Here is a 14,796-nt window from a genome sequence, read left to right as displayed (position 1 = left end):
AGTTGGAATGTAAAAGAAGATTTTATTACAAGAATTTTTGGCATGTTCTCAAACTCCGAATGCACCATACCTATACAGTCAGTTTTTATTTCTGCAGCTAGGCAGCTCTATCAAGGAGACTTTCAGCCCTAGGCTGGCTCGTCTCCGAAAATAAAAACTTATATCCCGGCAACAATACGATACCAGCAAAGAAATTCGGAGACGCATAGTGGCTGGAAATCGTACGTACCTTGGGTTCCGCAAGACGCTCCGATCGAATAGAGTTCGCCGCCGTACCAAACTGACTATCTACAAAACGCTTATTAGGAACAAGAAGACGAGGTGCACAGCGGGCAAGGTGGATCGATCAGGTGGAGGACGATTTGCGGACCCTCCGCAGACTGCGTGGTTGGCGAAATGCAGCCATGGACCGAGCTGAATGGAGAAGACTTTTATGTGCAGCACAGGCCACTCAGGCCTTAGTCTGATTTAATAATAATAATCCCGGGAAAAATGACGTTTGTTAGCTGATTTTCGGCAAATTATTTGCTGATTTTCAGCACCTTTGACAGAAATTTTGGTGAAAACATGTTTGATGTGGCTCGGCTGTGCGAATCTCGGTTAAAGCTCAACAAATTGCTGACATCTCGGTAAAAAAACTACCATAGTGTGTAAAAAGTTAAAAAAGTTGATTTTTATGTGTAAAACCTAGAACTAAAAGGGCTTACAAATTATTGAAAATATTAAGATTTTCGTTAATGTTTTGTGAGTCGATGTTTTTTTTTATAAAAAAATCAATAAACTGTGTAGAAGACATACAAAATTAATATTTATAAAAGAATTTCAATCACTCCATTTCGAGCTGTTGTCTCTATCAAAGTTGGAGCCTATTTAATTTTCTTCAAAAAAAAATTGCAGAATTAGGACCCGTGTGGTTGTATTTTTTGCATTTTTACTCGGAGAGGTTTCAGTTCGTCGTAAATCAAGTGGCACATTGTGTTAAAGTATAACACAAATGATACTGAAAATCTTTGCTGAAGAACGTCCGTTGCTGAAATGTCCACAAGTTATAACGAAGATTGACTGTTCATACCATATGCAAAAAATCATGTATTCTGCCACCACTGCCAGACTACGTGGACCAATAATGTAACTGAGTGTTATTTCAAAACTGATGATCTTCAGGTCTGGGAAGAAAGTTGAAGTTATTCGGAATCATTTCTCAAACTTTAATTGTGGACAAGAAGGAAGAAGGGTTTTGCTCTTCGACAAACATAGATTGCTCGGTAGTGCTATCAGAAACTTTGATTTCTTGCATATGGTTTTTTTAACAATCAATTTTCGAAGCATTATATAATTTTTCGTAGACGTTGCATCAACGTACCTTTTTCAGCAAAATATTCGACATTTTTCAGACTATATGCTGTCACGAGATTGACCAATTCTCTCGTAGTTGAAACACAATATGGGTTAAAACTGACAATAGGCTTAGGCCGATGACATACTGACGGGTGTGCGTGCGCGAACGCGTCTGAGCATTCGTGAAGCAGAATATCAGCAATAGGATTCCTTTTGACTTGGACGCGTTCGCGCATGCACACACGTCAGTATGTCATCGAGCTTATTCGCCGTCAGCACCATCTGTGAGAAACGCGTTATGAATGGGGTGCCCTTGAAAACGCGAGTACCTTTAAATTTGGATTCCGCAAGGATTGTCCATAAACATATATTAGATGCTATGTGGAAAAAATATGGCAGAGCTGTTCATATTGCTTAGTACAAAGGTCATATCTTTTGAAGATTAGATGAAAAAAGCGTCCTCTGTAGATTGAACAACACTTAATAAAATGCTTGGGAAATTGAATGTAAAACCTACACCACTTCAAATAGGGTTTCTTACCGGCATAACATGTGTACAACTGCGTTATTTTATTGATAGTTATGAAAGGAAGCAACTTATCCTGAATTGTGTGGGCCGTGTGATAATCCAATAAGGTTTACCTCTGCTTAAAAATAGCTGTCCTTGCTAAGCATCGTCGGAAAAAGCTATTTAATAATTAAAAAAACCGAAGTGTAGCACTCATTTCAGTCACAGCGGTTGCTTTCCCGGCATACTTCAATACAATTCCCGGCATAAGCAATTTTCATTCAATCTTTCAACATCTTAGTCTCTCATTCTCTCTTGGAACGGCAGAGAATGCGACGTAAGCAAACATATGAACATGCCACGACAACGTGATGCCAGAGGGTATTATTCATAACTAGCGAAAGAAACTCAGCTTTGGTCGGGTGTTGCAAATGTCACAAATGAACTATTTGCAGCACCGCACTCTAGATCAATTTCCGTGCGTTTGTTTTGTTTTCCTCAACAGCTGACCCAAAATTGTATTCTAATGATTTTTTACGTTTCCCCGCTAAATTCATTAACTTTTTGTATATACAAACCATGCGGATCCGAAAACGTGTCGATTAGGGAAAAAATACAAATCGGTCAACCCGTTCGCGAGTTAAATCGTCAGGAAGGAAAACTCAACTCATTTTTATTATGTAAAATATAGATAGAAGAAGATAATGTTTATTTGTTTGATAAGATACATCCATCTAAACATTTCAAGAGAATATTAGTTTAACTTTTTGAAATCATAAATAACATTCTGGCGTCAACGTATTCGATAATTTTCCCATTAACGATGAAGGCTTATTTTCACATTAAAAAAGGATCCTGGCATTTTGGCAGCACGGTGTGGCTAAAAGTTTTTGTGCCGAAGTGACTTTTTTTCTATTTGAGGACACATTTTTAAATGTATTTTAATATGTAAATATAAGCTCTAGTGATACGAATAAATAGGGGAGATGTGAGTGTAGAATTATTGTGTGATGATTAACAGCTTCAAGCAATGATTGCATCGTAAACTTTGACGATTTCCAAGGTGTTTATTTCATGATACCGTTTTATAAAAGTGAAAAGATTATTTTGGGCACAGTGGTGTTGCGACGAAGGAAGAATGATTAAAATCCATGGATGTTATCGATCATTTAGTAATCTGCGTTCGATCGTTTAGTTGTTTAGTAGTTTTCCAATAACTTATAACAGAGGCCTTATTTCAAAATGTGATGTATGGTGGACTTCGAGTTCGAAGGGTTTCCACCTAACAGGTCGATGTTTGAATTCCACTATTTAAGGAGTTAAGGGGCTAGTTGCAGTAATCTATACTAAATGATAACGAAATTGCAATTCTTTAGTATAAGTTACTGTATCTAGCGTTATAGCTACGTTATTATTGAAATTCAAATAACGAACTATTAGGCAGAGTTGTAGATGAACTAAAAGTCCACTATACAACACATTTTGAAATTTAGTCTCTAGAATGAGTTATTGACAAACTACTAAATTCTATCATTTCATCAGATCAGATTCATCTATCAGATTAATAAATGATCGACAACATCCTTGTTAAAATCTACATTTTTATTTTTTATAATTGGATCAATCAGGAGTATAATACATGCTTGAAACATATTGAGTATTGTGCGAGATAAATGGTACATTATTATCAACAAATTATTGTATCGTACGGCTCCCTTAGGATTTTTTTTGTATTTCTAGTCATTTTGTGGTCTCCAGTAACCTTGCGAGCAAAGGCGTAGGATTGCCAATCCGGAGAAGGCGAGCTCGATTCTCGGTCCGGTCTAGGGTGTTTTCTGGTGGGACACATTCTCGACACCGTGGGCAAAGGGTATCCATTGTACTTGCCAAACAATAAACATACTCATGCAATGGCGGGCATAGAAAAGCTTTCAATTAATAACCATTGAGCCATTGAAGAAGAAGAAGTCATTTTGTAACTGGCGTTGAAGTCACCAATTATGAAAAAAATGGATATGTTGCGAGTTAAAATTTGAAGATCAGCTCTCAACAAATTCCTTTGCTGGCTATTTCACTGGAAAGGCAAGTAGGCAGCAATAAAAGAGAATTGTCCAAAATTTCGTTTCAACATTCCGCAAAGAGAGAAAAGAACCGCACAGCACGAAAGCACGATGCGGTCTTACCACAGTGCCATTATGTATCCAACAAACATGATCATTATTTAATATATGACTAATATTGACCATCTTCACATAATCAGAATGCATTCATTTGATTTTGATAATGTTGATTCAATCATTCAAAAGTATGAGGTCGTACACTAATTTCGTAAGCGCTTATGGGGGGGGGGGGGCTCTGCTATTTTCTTACGCTCCATATAAATAAAAAATAATTTGTATGGGAAAAATTTTACATCCTAAAAAAATTGCATACGTAATTAGTGTACGGCCCTAAGGCGAAACATCAAAATATTTGGCATTTTTATCCCATTTCAATGTTTTTACAAAGTTTACAACATGAGGATCTAATATTCCATGCAGGTAAATGACTGTGTTCAATGCCAATCCAATACTGCTGGTAGGCTCGTGCTGCGTATAATTTGTTGATCTGAATGGAGGATCGAAGATCCTTCGACGACCAACAGTAACCGGGCTACTATTGAAGTTGAGCTAGTCGTAGAGATGTGGACTTCTCCCCTTTGTATCCCCTAATTTTGTTTAATGAAATTTCAATGCACTTGCTTTTTGTTACTTTTTCATGCATTTTTCACGTGGCTCTTTTTGTGCTGTTTTTGGAATATACGCGGTTTTTCTAATTGAAATAAATGAACTTGAATCAACACCCGAATGCGTCTGCAAATAGTCTGGATAGGGATTGAATCTAAAAGAGAATGGAAAAGTATCTCACTTATCATCTCTGTATACACTATACATATACGATACGTAGCATACCGTGAGAGACTTTTTCGCAAGCTGTCATGATAAAGAACTGATTCGGGAGGGTATACCTCATGAGCACTGGTTCTGATGATGCATTTCATCTTATTCTACACAGCTGTGCGGTCCTCAACTAAAAATGAGCGAGAACGAAGCGAGAATCATCACTTCTTTGTGGAGGCTGCCAATTCGATTCTATTTTTCGCACTTGTATACAAGTTTGAAAAAAAATGTTATCATGGCTTGATATGATTCGGAACTGTTTTTGCCTTTCTTTTATCGTTGTTTATTGAGAGCAAATTCTGCAAACCCTGAGACTAGGAGCATCAAGTCCTATTTTTGTGATGTCATTAATATGTACAAGCAAGGATGTTATCGATCATTTAGTAATTTGCGTAAGTAAGTAACTCATTCCAGAAGCTGAATTTGAAAATGTGTTGTATGGTGGACTTCTAGTGCGAAGGTTTTTCTACAACTCTGTCTAATGACTCGTTGTTAGAATTCAACTAATAACAGAGTTATAGCGCTAGTTGTAGTAACTTAAACTAAATGATTGTAATTTGGTTATCATTTAGTCTAAGTTACTGAAACTATAGCTTTAACTTCGTTACCAGTGGAATTCAAACAACGAACCATTAGGCAGAGTTGTAGATGTCTACCATACAAAATATTTTTAAATTCGGCGTCTGGAATGAGTTATTGACAAACTACTAAATGATCGAACACAAATTACTAAATGATCGATAACATCCTTGTGTACAAGAAACAGTAAGGGTTCAATATACGTTGTCTTTCCATCATATGACACATATTGAGTTCTGTTTTCAAAATAGCTCTGAATTATGAATACCTCTAATTCCATAACATTCTGAAATGTGGTTCTAATAGAACTTGAAATAACGCTCATATAGGGTAAAACGACCTATTATGGAGGGGTTAAGCACCGTGTCAAAACAAAATTGATCTAAAAAATTCTTCAAAAATTACCTGTTGGTCATTTTCCACATTGTAGTAGTCGAATAGGATGCTCGTTAACTATAGTTTCGTAAATATTAGGTCAATTGTGCTGAATTTATGTTGTTTTGTTTTTATCACAATAAAAACAAAGTACCGCAATAATAGGACTCAGTTGCCTATCGTTGCGATATTTTTTGAAGGTCAGTCCTATTGTTGCGGTATTGCATGTAATCCTTATGGAGAGCGGTACCGCAACAATAGGACCTTAGCACTACCGCAATAAAAGGCTCAAGCGATTCAAATTTTTAACGAAAAATGTTGATTTTTCATCATTTTGAACGAAAGTTTTTCAAACAAAAGCTGTTCTAGTTATTTCGAAGATTTTTAGCGTACCCACAATTGTTTTTAATGCTATCATATCCAGAATGGACTACTTTAACACTACCACAACGATAGAACGTTTTATCCTATATATTTTTTGGATTTGATTTATGTTGGATTTCGATTGGACTCTGATTAGATTTGGATTGTGTTTGCCAAAATTTCAGCAATTTTTGGTTCTATTTTTGAGTGTCCACCTCAGTTCAGCATTCATGTTTCAACTCTTTTGATAAGAAACGAGGCTACTGATTTCGTAAAATTTCATGTTCTCTATCCATCCATTATTTATCTAAATCTTTTATCTAAATCTAGAGGCTAGTAGACATTTCTCGGATAAAATAGGGACTAAAGTATAAATGAATATTTGTTATTTGCGACCCATCAATGATCAGTCCGCGACCCCCCTAGGGGTTGCGACCAAAAGTTACCCCTAGGGGAAAAACAGTTTGAGTTCTAGATGTTGAGTATATATCAACCAGATTCTCAAATTCGAGAAGTTTCCTCCTTGGTATAGTACCAATCAACTTCATACGGATTGATTTTAAAAGAAAAAAGAGTATTATCGCCTTAAAGGCAGCTTTTCTTTTACTTTCCATAACTGTCCCCAATCATTAGCGCGTTTTCCCATAATTGATAGAACGCAATGACCCTTGACATCTTTACACCAATTCCATTTGCCTATGATATGGCTGATTGATTTCTTCGGCGGTCGCCCAAAAGTCGTTGAGGGAAAAGTATCCCCATAACAATTACTGAAATCCCATGTTATCTTAATTAATTTTCACAGCATCTTGACGCGGCGGTAGTGTCGACCCATCGTGGGTCGTCTGGTACGGTTCACCTGGGTGAGAGCAAGTTGCTTGCGAGAAGAAAAAATAATACCGGTTCCCCTTGAGCACCAACCATTCGTCGTGGCAGGAAAAAGTAAGCGATTCTAGTCAGCAGAAGTAGCAGCCGACGAAGAAATGGGGCGAAAGAAGAGAAAGCCATTAAGAGAGAAGCCATCTTCTTTTTTCTCATTAACTGAATGCCCGGTTAATTTAAAATAATGAAATTCAAATCTTTGTTGGCTTAGGGCTGGTTTTTCGCTTGTTAATGGTCACTCCTCGCAAAGGACCCACAGGAATGTTTATTGCTGTTGGGGGAGAATTTTCCGCACGTAGCTTTCTAATGAATACCCGACAAGGGGAAGCGATTTTCTTCGCACTTGTGAAAATCAAGCATCAACGCTGCTCCTATCTACCTCTCTAACAATATATGTGTGGTAGTTGATGCTGACTTTTGCTACCCTCGTGCAATGAAATAAGAGATGCACGCGCCCATACGGACAAGCAACATTATATTTACCGATTTACCAACATTAAGCAACTAAGATACCACCCCATAATAAAGTAAATATTTTGCGAGTTTTGGGTCTTATTTTGATGTGCCAATTTTTAAGATGAACATTTCCTTTTTATTGACCGTTGAGTTAAATAATTATAAGTAACAGCTTTTGAAATTACTTATCATTATACGTTAGAGCTATTTTGTTGAATCTCAAAATTTACTATTACAATCGGGTTTTTCTTCATTCTATGATTCTAGTGAAAATATAATACCATAGGAAACGTGTTGAATTTTCAATGGAAAACCTTTTTCATGAATAAGCTCATTGAACATCATCCCCTTCACCTGCGACAAGCCGCATCATATCCCATGGCAGCAAGCTACAGCAGCAGCAGCAGCATCTACCGACCCGTCGACCAACAGCCGGCTCCGTGCTTAGGAAGTGAGGGCCCACTAGGGGAAACGACAACGACACAGATGAGAGATTTTTTCACTGTTTTGACTGTGTGATGTTGCTCGTTCAGAACATTTTCCCCGTTCGCTTATGCACAGCTTTTCTTGCTTTGTGCTGGTCGTGGTCGTTGCAATGCAATTGCTTCGGCGAATTCGACTGTAGGATCGCGTTGGTACGCTCGAGGAGCAACAACTCGGAACCAGCGCCATCCGCCGGCAGATACACATAAGCGTATGCAGGGATTGATACTATAACAGTGTCTACAGTGCAGACTACTGGTGTTGTCTCAATTCCCGAAGTAATCTCAAATTAAAGTCAAACGTGATAACTGACAGTTCGCTAATCAATAATTACCGAATTTGCAAAGCAGATTATTGTTAATACACATCCAGACATCGGATAAGATTTTATAACAGCGAAGTTTTTTTTTTAAGTTTTGAATTTTACACCAAAGCAGATGCCAAAACAAAAATTCACAACCCAGTTCTGGCTGATTTTTTAAAAATAAATATTCGAATACGGTTTTTTGTTTGGTGATAGCACAATATTCTATATTTGCCTTTTCCTTCAAATAGATTCATTCGCTCATTTGATTTTTTAATTTAGGTCTTTAGCTATTTATAAAATTTAAAACAAAAATTCGAAAAAGTGATGTTTTTCATGTTTGGCTTAACATTTGCCCGATTTTGAACCAACATCAGACCGGTTCACACGTACTGCACTTTCTGTCTTTCTCTCGAAAAAAACGCACCAGACAAAAGTGTTCGCCAAAAATTTATTTTAAGTCGGATTTTCTTGAAACTTTCAGGGAATGAACTAATACATATGGATTATGTTTCGGCATATTTATTTTATTCAATTTCCTTTCCATCGCTGAAAGCCCGCACCTTTCCCTTAAGACCCCTCATAACATTTTGTGCAATGGTGGAGCCAACCTTTTTGGTCACTTTCATCCATTCTTTCTTCAACTCCAGCTCGTTCTTGAACACCTTGGACGATTTTCGAACTTTGGCCTTCATAATAGCCCAAAATCTTTCCACCGGACGAATCTCTGGTGAATTTGGGGGGTTGGCGGTTTTTGGTACAAAAACAACGTTTTTGTCTCTGTACCAATCCAACGTCGATCGCGCGTAATGGCATGATGCCAGGTCCGGCCAAAATAATGTCTCGCCTCCGTGGGACCGCAGGAAGGGCAACAGACGCTTCTGGAGGCACTCGGTGCGGTAAATTTCGCTGTTGATGGTTCCCGTTGTGATGTACGGTTTGCTCAGCTTACCGCATTGGCATATGGCCTGCCAAAGCAAGTATTTTTTGGCGAATTTGTCCACTTTCTTCTTCCTTATGTCTTCCGGAACATCAAACCGTGATTTGGCAACGTAGAACTCCAGCCCCGGTATCTGCTTTGCGTCTGCCTTGATGTAGGTTTCGTCATCCATAACCACACATCGGCTTCGTTAACCACTCTCGATAGAGCTTCCTTGCGCGGGACTTGGCCGTCGTGTTTTGTTGATCACGCCGGTTCGGTGCCTTCCGGACCTTGAATACACGAAGCCCAGCTCGTTTCATGGTTTGCTGAACGAACCAGGCGGAACACTTTGCCTTCAGAGCCGCGTCGCGAATCGAAAGGTTCGGATTACGCTTGAAATAACCCAACACCTTCCGGGCCTTCACAGGGTCAGCTGTCTTCAATTTTCTTCCACTTCCAGCCCGCCGCTCGGTCGTCTGGGACTCTCTAAACGATTTTACCACCCGAGATACAGTTGTATGGGTGATTCCCAGTTGTCTTCCGATCCACCTCATGGTCGCAGTCGGATTTTCCATGACGGCGCGCACAATTCTCCGGCGATTTTCTTCTTGTTTCGATGACATCTTAATACTCACTGCACCGATTGTTATGATATTTTGCACATGTAAACAATACACTCCAAACTAGTTATACCCAGATTTTCATCAATTTTTACCCACGGACAAAAAAGTTACAGACGGATAAAAATGGTGCATTTTTTTCGAGTACAGGCCTTAGAATCACTTCAAAATCAAACTTTTGATAGAAGGCTCGGAGAACCTTTTTTTTTAGTTTGGTACACCATTTTCTTAATAACTTTGAAACACAATGGCCGATCGTTATCAAATTCAATAACGATCTGCAAGGTTTTAACACCTTCTGAATGCAACCAGGAAAGGAAAGCGGTTGAGGATTACTATATGAAAAGTTGATTTTTATTTTTTATTTTATTTTTCCTGAAAAGAACTTGTAATTAGTTGAGGTTTTCGAAAGTTTTGTGCTTGTTATGCTTGTTAAAGTCAAAAAATAATATAACAATCCCTCTGAAGCTTTGCTATCGTAATTTAAAAGAAAAAGGAACCAAAACACAATTGTGAATAAATGTTGGATAGACGAATTGTTCATCCATTGGCTATAATGTAATTATTTGCATTTTTATCGCAGAAAATTGCTCAGACTACAAAGTTATTATATAAAACACCATCAAGATAGTCGAATAACATGTTTCATGTTCGTCGCTTCGAAATAGTATATTTACTAGTTTAGCTATGCGGTTTAATAGCAGTAAAAATAAATTAAATCTGCACGCAATAGATTCGTATCGTTATTCTACTTCAAATGTTGAACATGCATATGCCCTCAATGGGTATCGAATTCATAATTCATAGCACAAAGCTACCAAAGCGGACGCCAACCAAATTCTTGACACGAGTGTTGAGGCGTTATTTGCACTTAATTTAATTTAAAAGTGAGGAAAATTTCATCAGGAAAGCTCTCGTATGCTACTGCATCGAGCGAAGTCGTAGTCCCTATCTACGTCACCGTCAGTGGGACACTGCTTTCTGTGTGGAAAAGCATAAGCAAAGCATAGGTCCAGTAGGCGAGCAACATTGAGCGCAGCATAAGCACACAGCCGTCAATGTTGGTAACGAACGATCGCCGCCGCTCGCTATGTTGATGTGCCAAAGTCAGCAACAGCCTGCTTCTCCATCCATCTCCATCGCATCGGCGGACCGCGACCGGTGATGTGTGGGGTGTTATGACGCGGCGACACTGCGCAGGGGTGTGAGTGCGAACGCCGCCTGCTATGCTATTATGCATGTGCGTGTGTTGCTTATGCTCACTGGCTGTGTACGTGTGACTTATGTTTATGCTAGTTGGAAATTCATATGCCCGATGTTCGATGTACAGCAGCAGAGCACCATCGGACATAGATAGAGAGTTTGAGTGTGAGAAACAAGCCGGGGTAAAACACACAAAGAGATGATGTTGGGCACAGCCGCGGAGGTTGAAGTCTCGTCGTATCGCTCGGTTAGTTTAGTAGCGATCGAGTGGTGTGAGTGTGCGTTCGAATGATGGTCGGATCGGAGTAGAGAACTTCGTGAGCAGGGAAATAAGTACTGCCAACTTTTAAATTTATAATTTGCCAATTGGTGAGATCTGTGCTCCTGCCTGATGTGGTGTTCTTGAATTTCTGGGGACATATGTTTGCTTTGTTGTTTGTTTGCTATGCGTTCGTGAAACGGAACTAGTCGGAAGGATAAGCGAGAAATTGTCGAAAGCTATCGACGGTTCTGATTATGGTTTCCTGTAGCTGCAGTGGAGTGTATGTTTATAAATTCATTAAGCCTCTTTCTCTTACATTGTAGTGTTCGTATACTGTGATACTGATTGGTATGTTTTCCGTTCTCTCTTTTTACGTTTTCCACAGATCTAGTGCCTAGCTGTGCTTCTCAAAATGGCAACCCGTGAAAAGAAGCCCAGATCGGTGAATTCGGACTCTCCCACCCCTTCCCTCGGCGGTGGTAGCGATTCAGCCCCCTCAACCCCGACCAGTAAAGGTAAGGGCAGTCGCGTATCCTTGAGCAGGCAAAAGTCAAAACAACTCCTGACGACAAATGAGGATTCAGTTCAATCAACTGAAGATATTGCTGAAACGCCTTCGACAGAATCCATAGCGAATACGAGCGGCTCAAGCAGCAATAAATCAACGAGCGGTAGCAGAACTACTCGTGCTACAATTAATGAGCCTACAGAATCTGCGTCCAGTTCGAAGGATAAAGAAAAGGACAAAACTGATACAAAAGAGCCCAAGGCTGCCGCTCGTAAAAATGTCACTAAAAAGAAGAAATCTGAAGCTTCGGACAGTGATAAATCCAAAGCCTCCGTAACAGCTATCAAGAAAACTGCACTTTTGAAACGTAAAACTAGGCCAATTGTGGGAAAACCTGTACTAGGCAAGAAAGTGATCGCACGCAAACAAGTGAACGCCAAAGGCAAAAAGGAAGTGACCGTGACCCTGAAAGAGGAAGATAATAAAAACAAAAATCTGCGCAACGGTAAACCGCGCGCTACCGATAGTCCTGTCTCTAAGAAGAAAGCAGTCGCATCCAAGGATAAAGGTGTCAAGGACTCCACTCCCGTAGACGCAACAGTGACTGTCAAACAGGAACGTCGTCGGTCGGATTCCGTTTCCAAATGTTCGGATGTAACCGATATCAGCACGACTTTAGACACTTCTTTCGTCAAGGAGGATGAGGACAAAAAAGACGACACCAGTTTGTCGGAAATTAAACGGGAACTCATGGAAGAGAATGACACCAAGTCCAAAATTTTGGACAAAATGGCAGAGGCTTTCAATGAACGGAAGACCCCCACCATCTTACCGTCTTCAAAGGACGAAAAAACTGTGCGTCGGAGTGCTCGTCAGCGAAAGAGCACTCCCAAAGAAAAGGAAGAATTCGCGACACCGACAAAACTCAAAGCGCCCGTTGAAATTAAATCGGAACCAATGGATACGGATGAATCCGAGTCCGTTCCGTTGACCATTGACACAGAAGCTCCGTCGAAGGAGACGCCCAGTAGCGAGTTGGAAAAGGACTCGTCACTCAGTCCTGAACTAGTTAGTGAAGGTGTATCAGAGATTAGTGTTAAGGAGTTTTATAGTGAGCCAGCATTCCTCGAAAATAATCTTGGAATCGAGAAGGATCCCAAATTGGGCGAAATCGTTCAAGTGCAAGAAAAAATCAAATTGGATAAGGGAAGTGATAATGAGGTGGCGTCTGCTGCTACTGTTATTGCTATATCTTCTAACGGTAGCACATCTGTGAAGCAAGAATTTCAACAAGTGGTAGTGAAAGAAGAGAAAAGGGAGGAAGATGATGAAGTTACAGATGATGGAAATATGAAAGGTGAAAAGCTACATGGTGAAACCATGGAAATCGAAAAATTAAAGGAAATTATCGGTGTTGTGGAACCGAGCAGAGTGCAAAGTAATGTGGTTCCCCCTGTGGTAGTGATTCCTAAAGAAGAAGGTTCGGGCAATGAATCGCCTCTTTCCGATCGCTCGAATGATAAGGATGTGTTGTTAAGTATTATAAACAAAGTAGAAAGCAGTTTGAAGAAAAGTGACTCGCGATCCGACTCAGAAGGAGAGCGAGTGGGTAAATCGAAAGCAAAAAGCGTTGCAAAGGAACCGAAGCCAAAAGCTCGGAATGTGAAAGACAAGTGCAAAGAAGATGAGAAAGCTAAAGAAGAAAAATTGCGACAAGAAAAGCTACGTGTAGAAGAAAAGGTGCGCGAAGAAAAGCTTCGAGCCGAACGCTTGAAGCAGGAAGAAGAGCAGAAAAATTTAGAAGAGAAGATTAAACAAGAGCAGGAGGCGAAGAAAGTGATTCCAGCAGTGCCGGAAGTGACGAGTAAGCCGACCAGCCCCAAAACCATCGATGAAGTTGTGTCGGTTTTGGAGAAAGTTCTCCCATCAAAGACTGTGACAACGCTGAGTCTCACCTCAGCTGATTCACATTTAGTTTTATCAGTTACATCATCGGAACCTTCCGATGTAGTAGAATGTGTACAACCAGAACCGCCAAAACTTGCGCAAATTGTATCGAATGCGATAACCTTAGAAAATCTTCCCGCCATCACCCTTCTTAAAAAAGATCCCAATCAGGTCAAAGACGAGTTAAAATTCGATCATACCCATGTAAAGGCAGAACTAGAAATTTTGCCCTTCAAAGAAGTGGCTGTGGCCAAGGAAGAAATCTCTATAAACAAAATTTCAGAATCACCCTTGCAAATAATTTCCAAGAGTGAAAACGCTGCAGCGGCCGTTGCTATAACGACCGTTGTGGCCGCAGGCAATAAATCTCCACTTAGCATTATTGCAATACAGACTGATAAAGGTTCTGATAAATCTGCTATTTTCGAAGAAATTCCAGAAGAAGCTCAGAAAACTAAAAACCTAGAAGCGGTTAAGAACTGCAACCGTGAACAAATCGATGTTCCAAAAACCGATGATATCAAGACTGTCGTAAATGATACGCATAGCGTAGAGAACGAGCTTCCAAGCTTTGCTGATTCCGCCAAGGATCCAGCCGGCATAGCATACTCAGCTGCAGCCGAGACGTTGGACGACGCTGCCAAACAGAAGGAGTCTCATCTGAAGCACCTGGGACTGCTGACCTTGCAGGCGGCCAGCGAAGAGAAGCAACGCCGCAAAGAATTGGTTCTACACAAACCGGCGACCTCGACGTCGGTGAGCTCCGCTGTGAGCACATGTTCCAGTACCTCCTCTACCAGCTCCAAAAGTGGTAGCGGTACCAAATCATCCAGAAACTCCGAATCTACCGGAACCCTGAAAACTGTGATAAAACTTAATCGAGGCGAAAAGCGCAAACCCCGACTACCACTGAAAATGACATTGCAAAAGGGGAAAGGCAAAGGCGCCGAAAAGGATGCCAACGGTGGCGAGGGAAATGGGGAGACATCATTCTACATCATACAGAGTGAGGTGAGTAACGTAGCCACATAGAAAATTGTCTGCCTTTTTCCGGTCCTCCCTCGGTGTCCCACCCACATGCTATCGCAAAGCACCTTGTGTTATTGT

The 14,796-nt window shown here is 40.2% G+C and overlaps 1 protein-coding gene across 4 annotated transcripts in view; it reads left to right on the top strand.

Annotated features, from left to right (window-relative positions):
• The window catches only part of LOC134219091 (uncharacterized), a 123,554-nt gene that overhangs the window by 62,212 nt on the left and 46,546 nt on the right, over positions 1 to 14,796 (top strand). The window contains exons 2-3 of one of the 4 annotated variants that reach the window (XM_062697785.1): positions 11,620 to 13,606; positions 14,120 to 14,700. In XM_062697785.1, the coding sequence (XP_062553769.1) occupies positions 11,647 to 13,606; positions 14,120 to 14,700 (2,541 nt within the window). In that variant the 5' untranslated portion in view covers positions 11,620 to 11,646. Of the gene's footprint in view, positions 1 to 11,248; positions 11,515 to 11,619; positions 14,701 to 14,796 lie in introns of those variants that run through there. The other 3 variants (XM_062697784.1, XM_062697783.1, XM_062697782.1) reach the window with 3 other exon arrangements.

This window comes from Armigeres subalbatus, chromosome 3 (assembly GCF_024139115.2).
Source record: "Armigeres subalbatus isolate Guangzhou_Male chromosome 3, GZ_Asu_2, whole genome shotgun sequence".
Taxonomy (NCBI): Eukaryota; Metazoa; Arthropoda; class Insecta; order Diptera; family Culicidae; genus Armigeres; species Armigeres subalbatus.
Note: the sequence above shows the minus strand (reverse complement) of the source record. Positions and strands in the feature narration are given on the sequence as shown.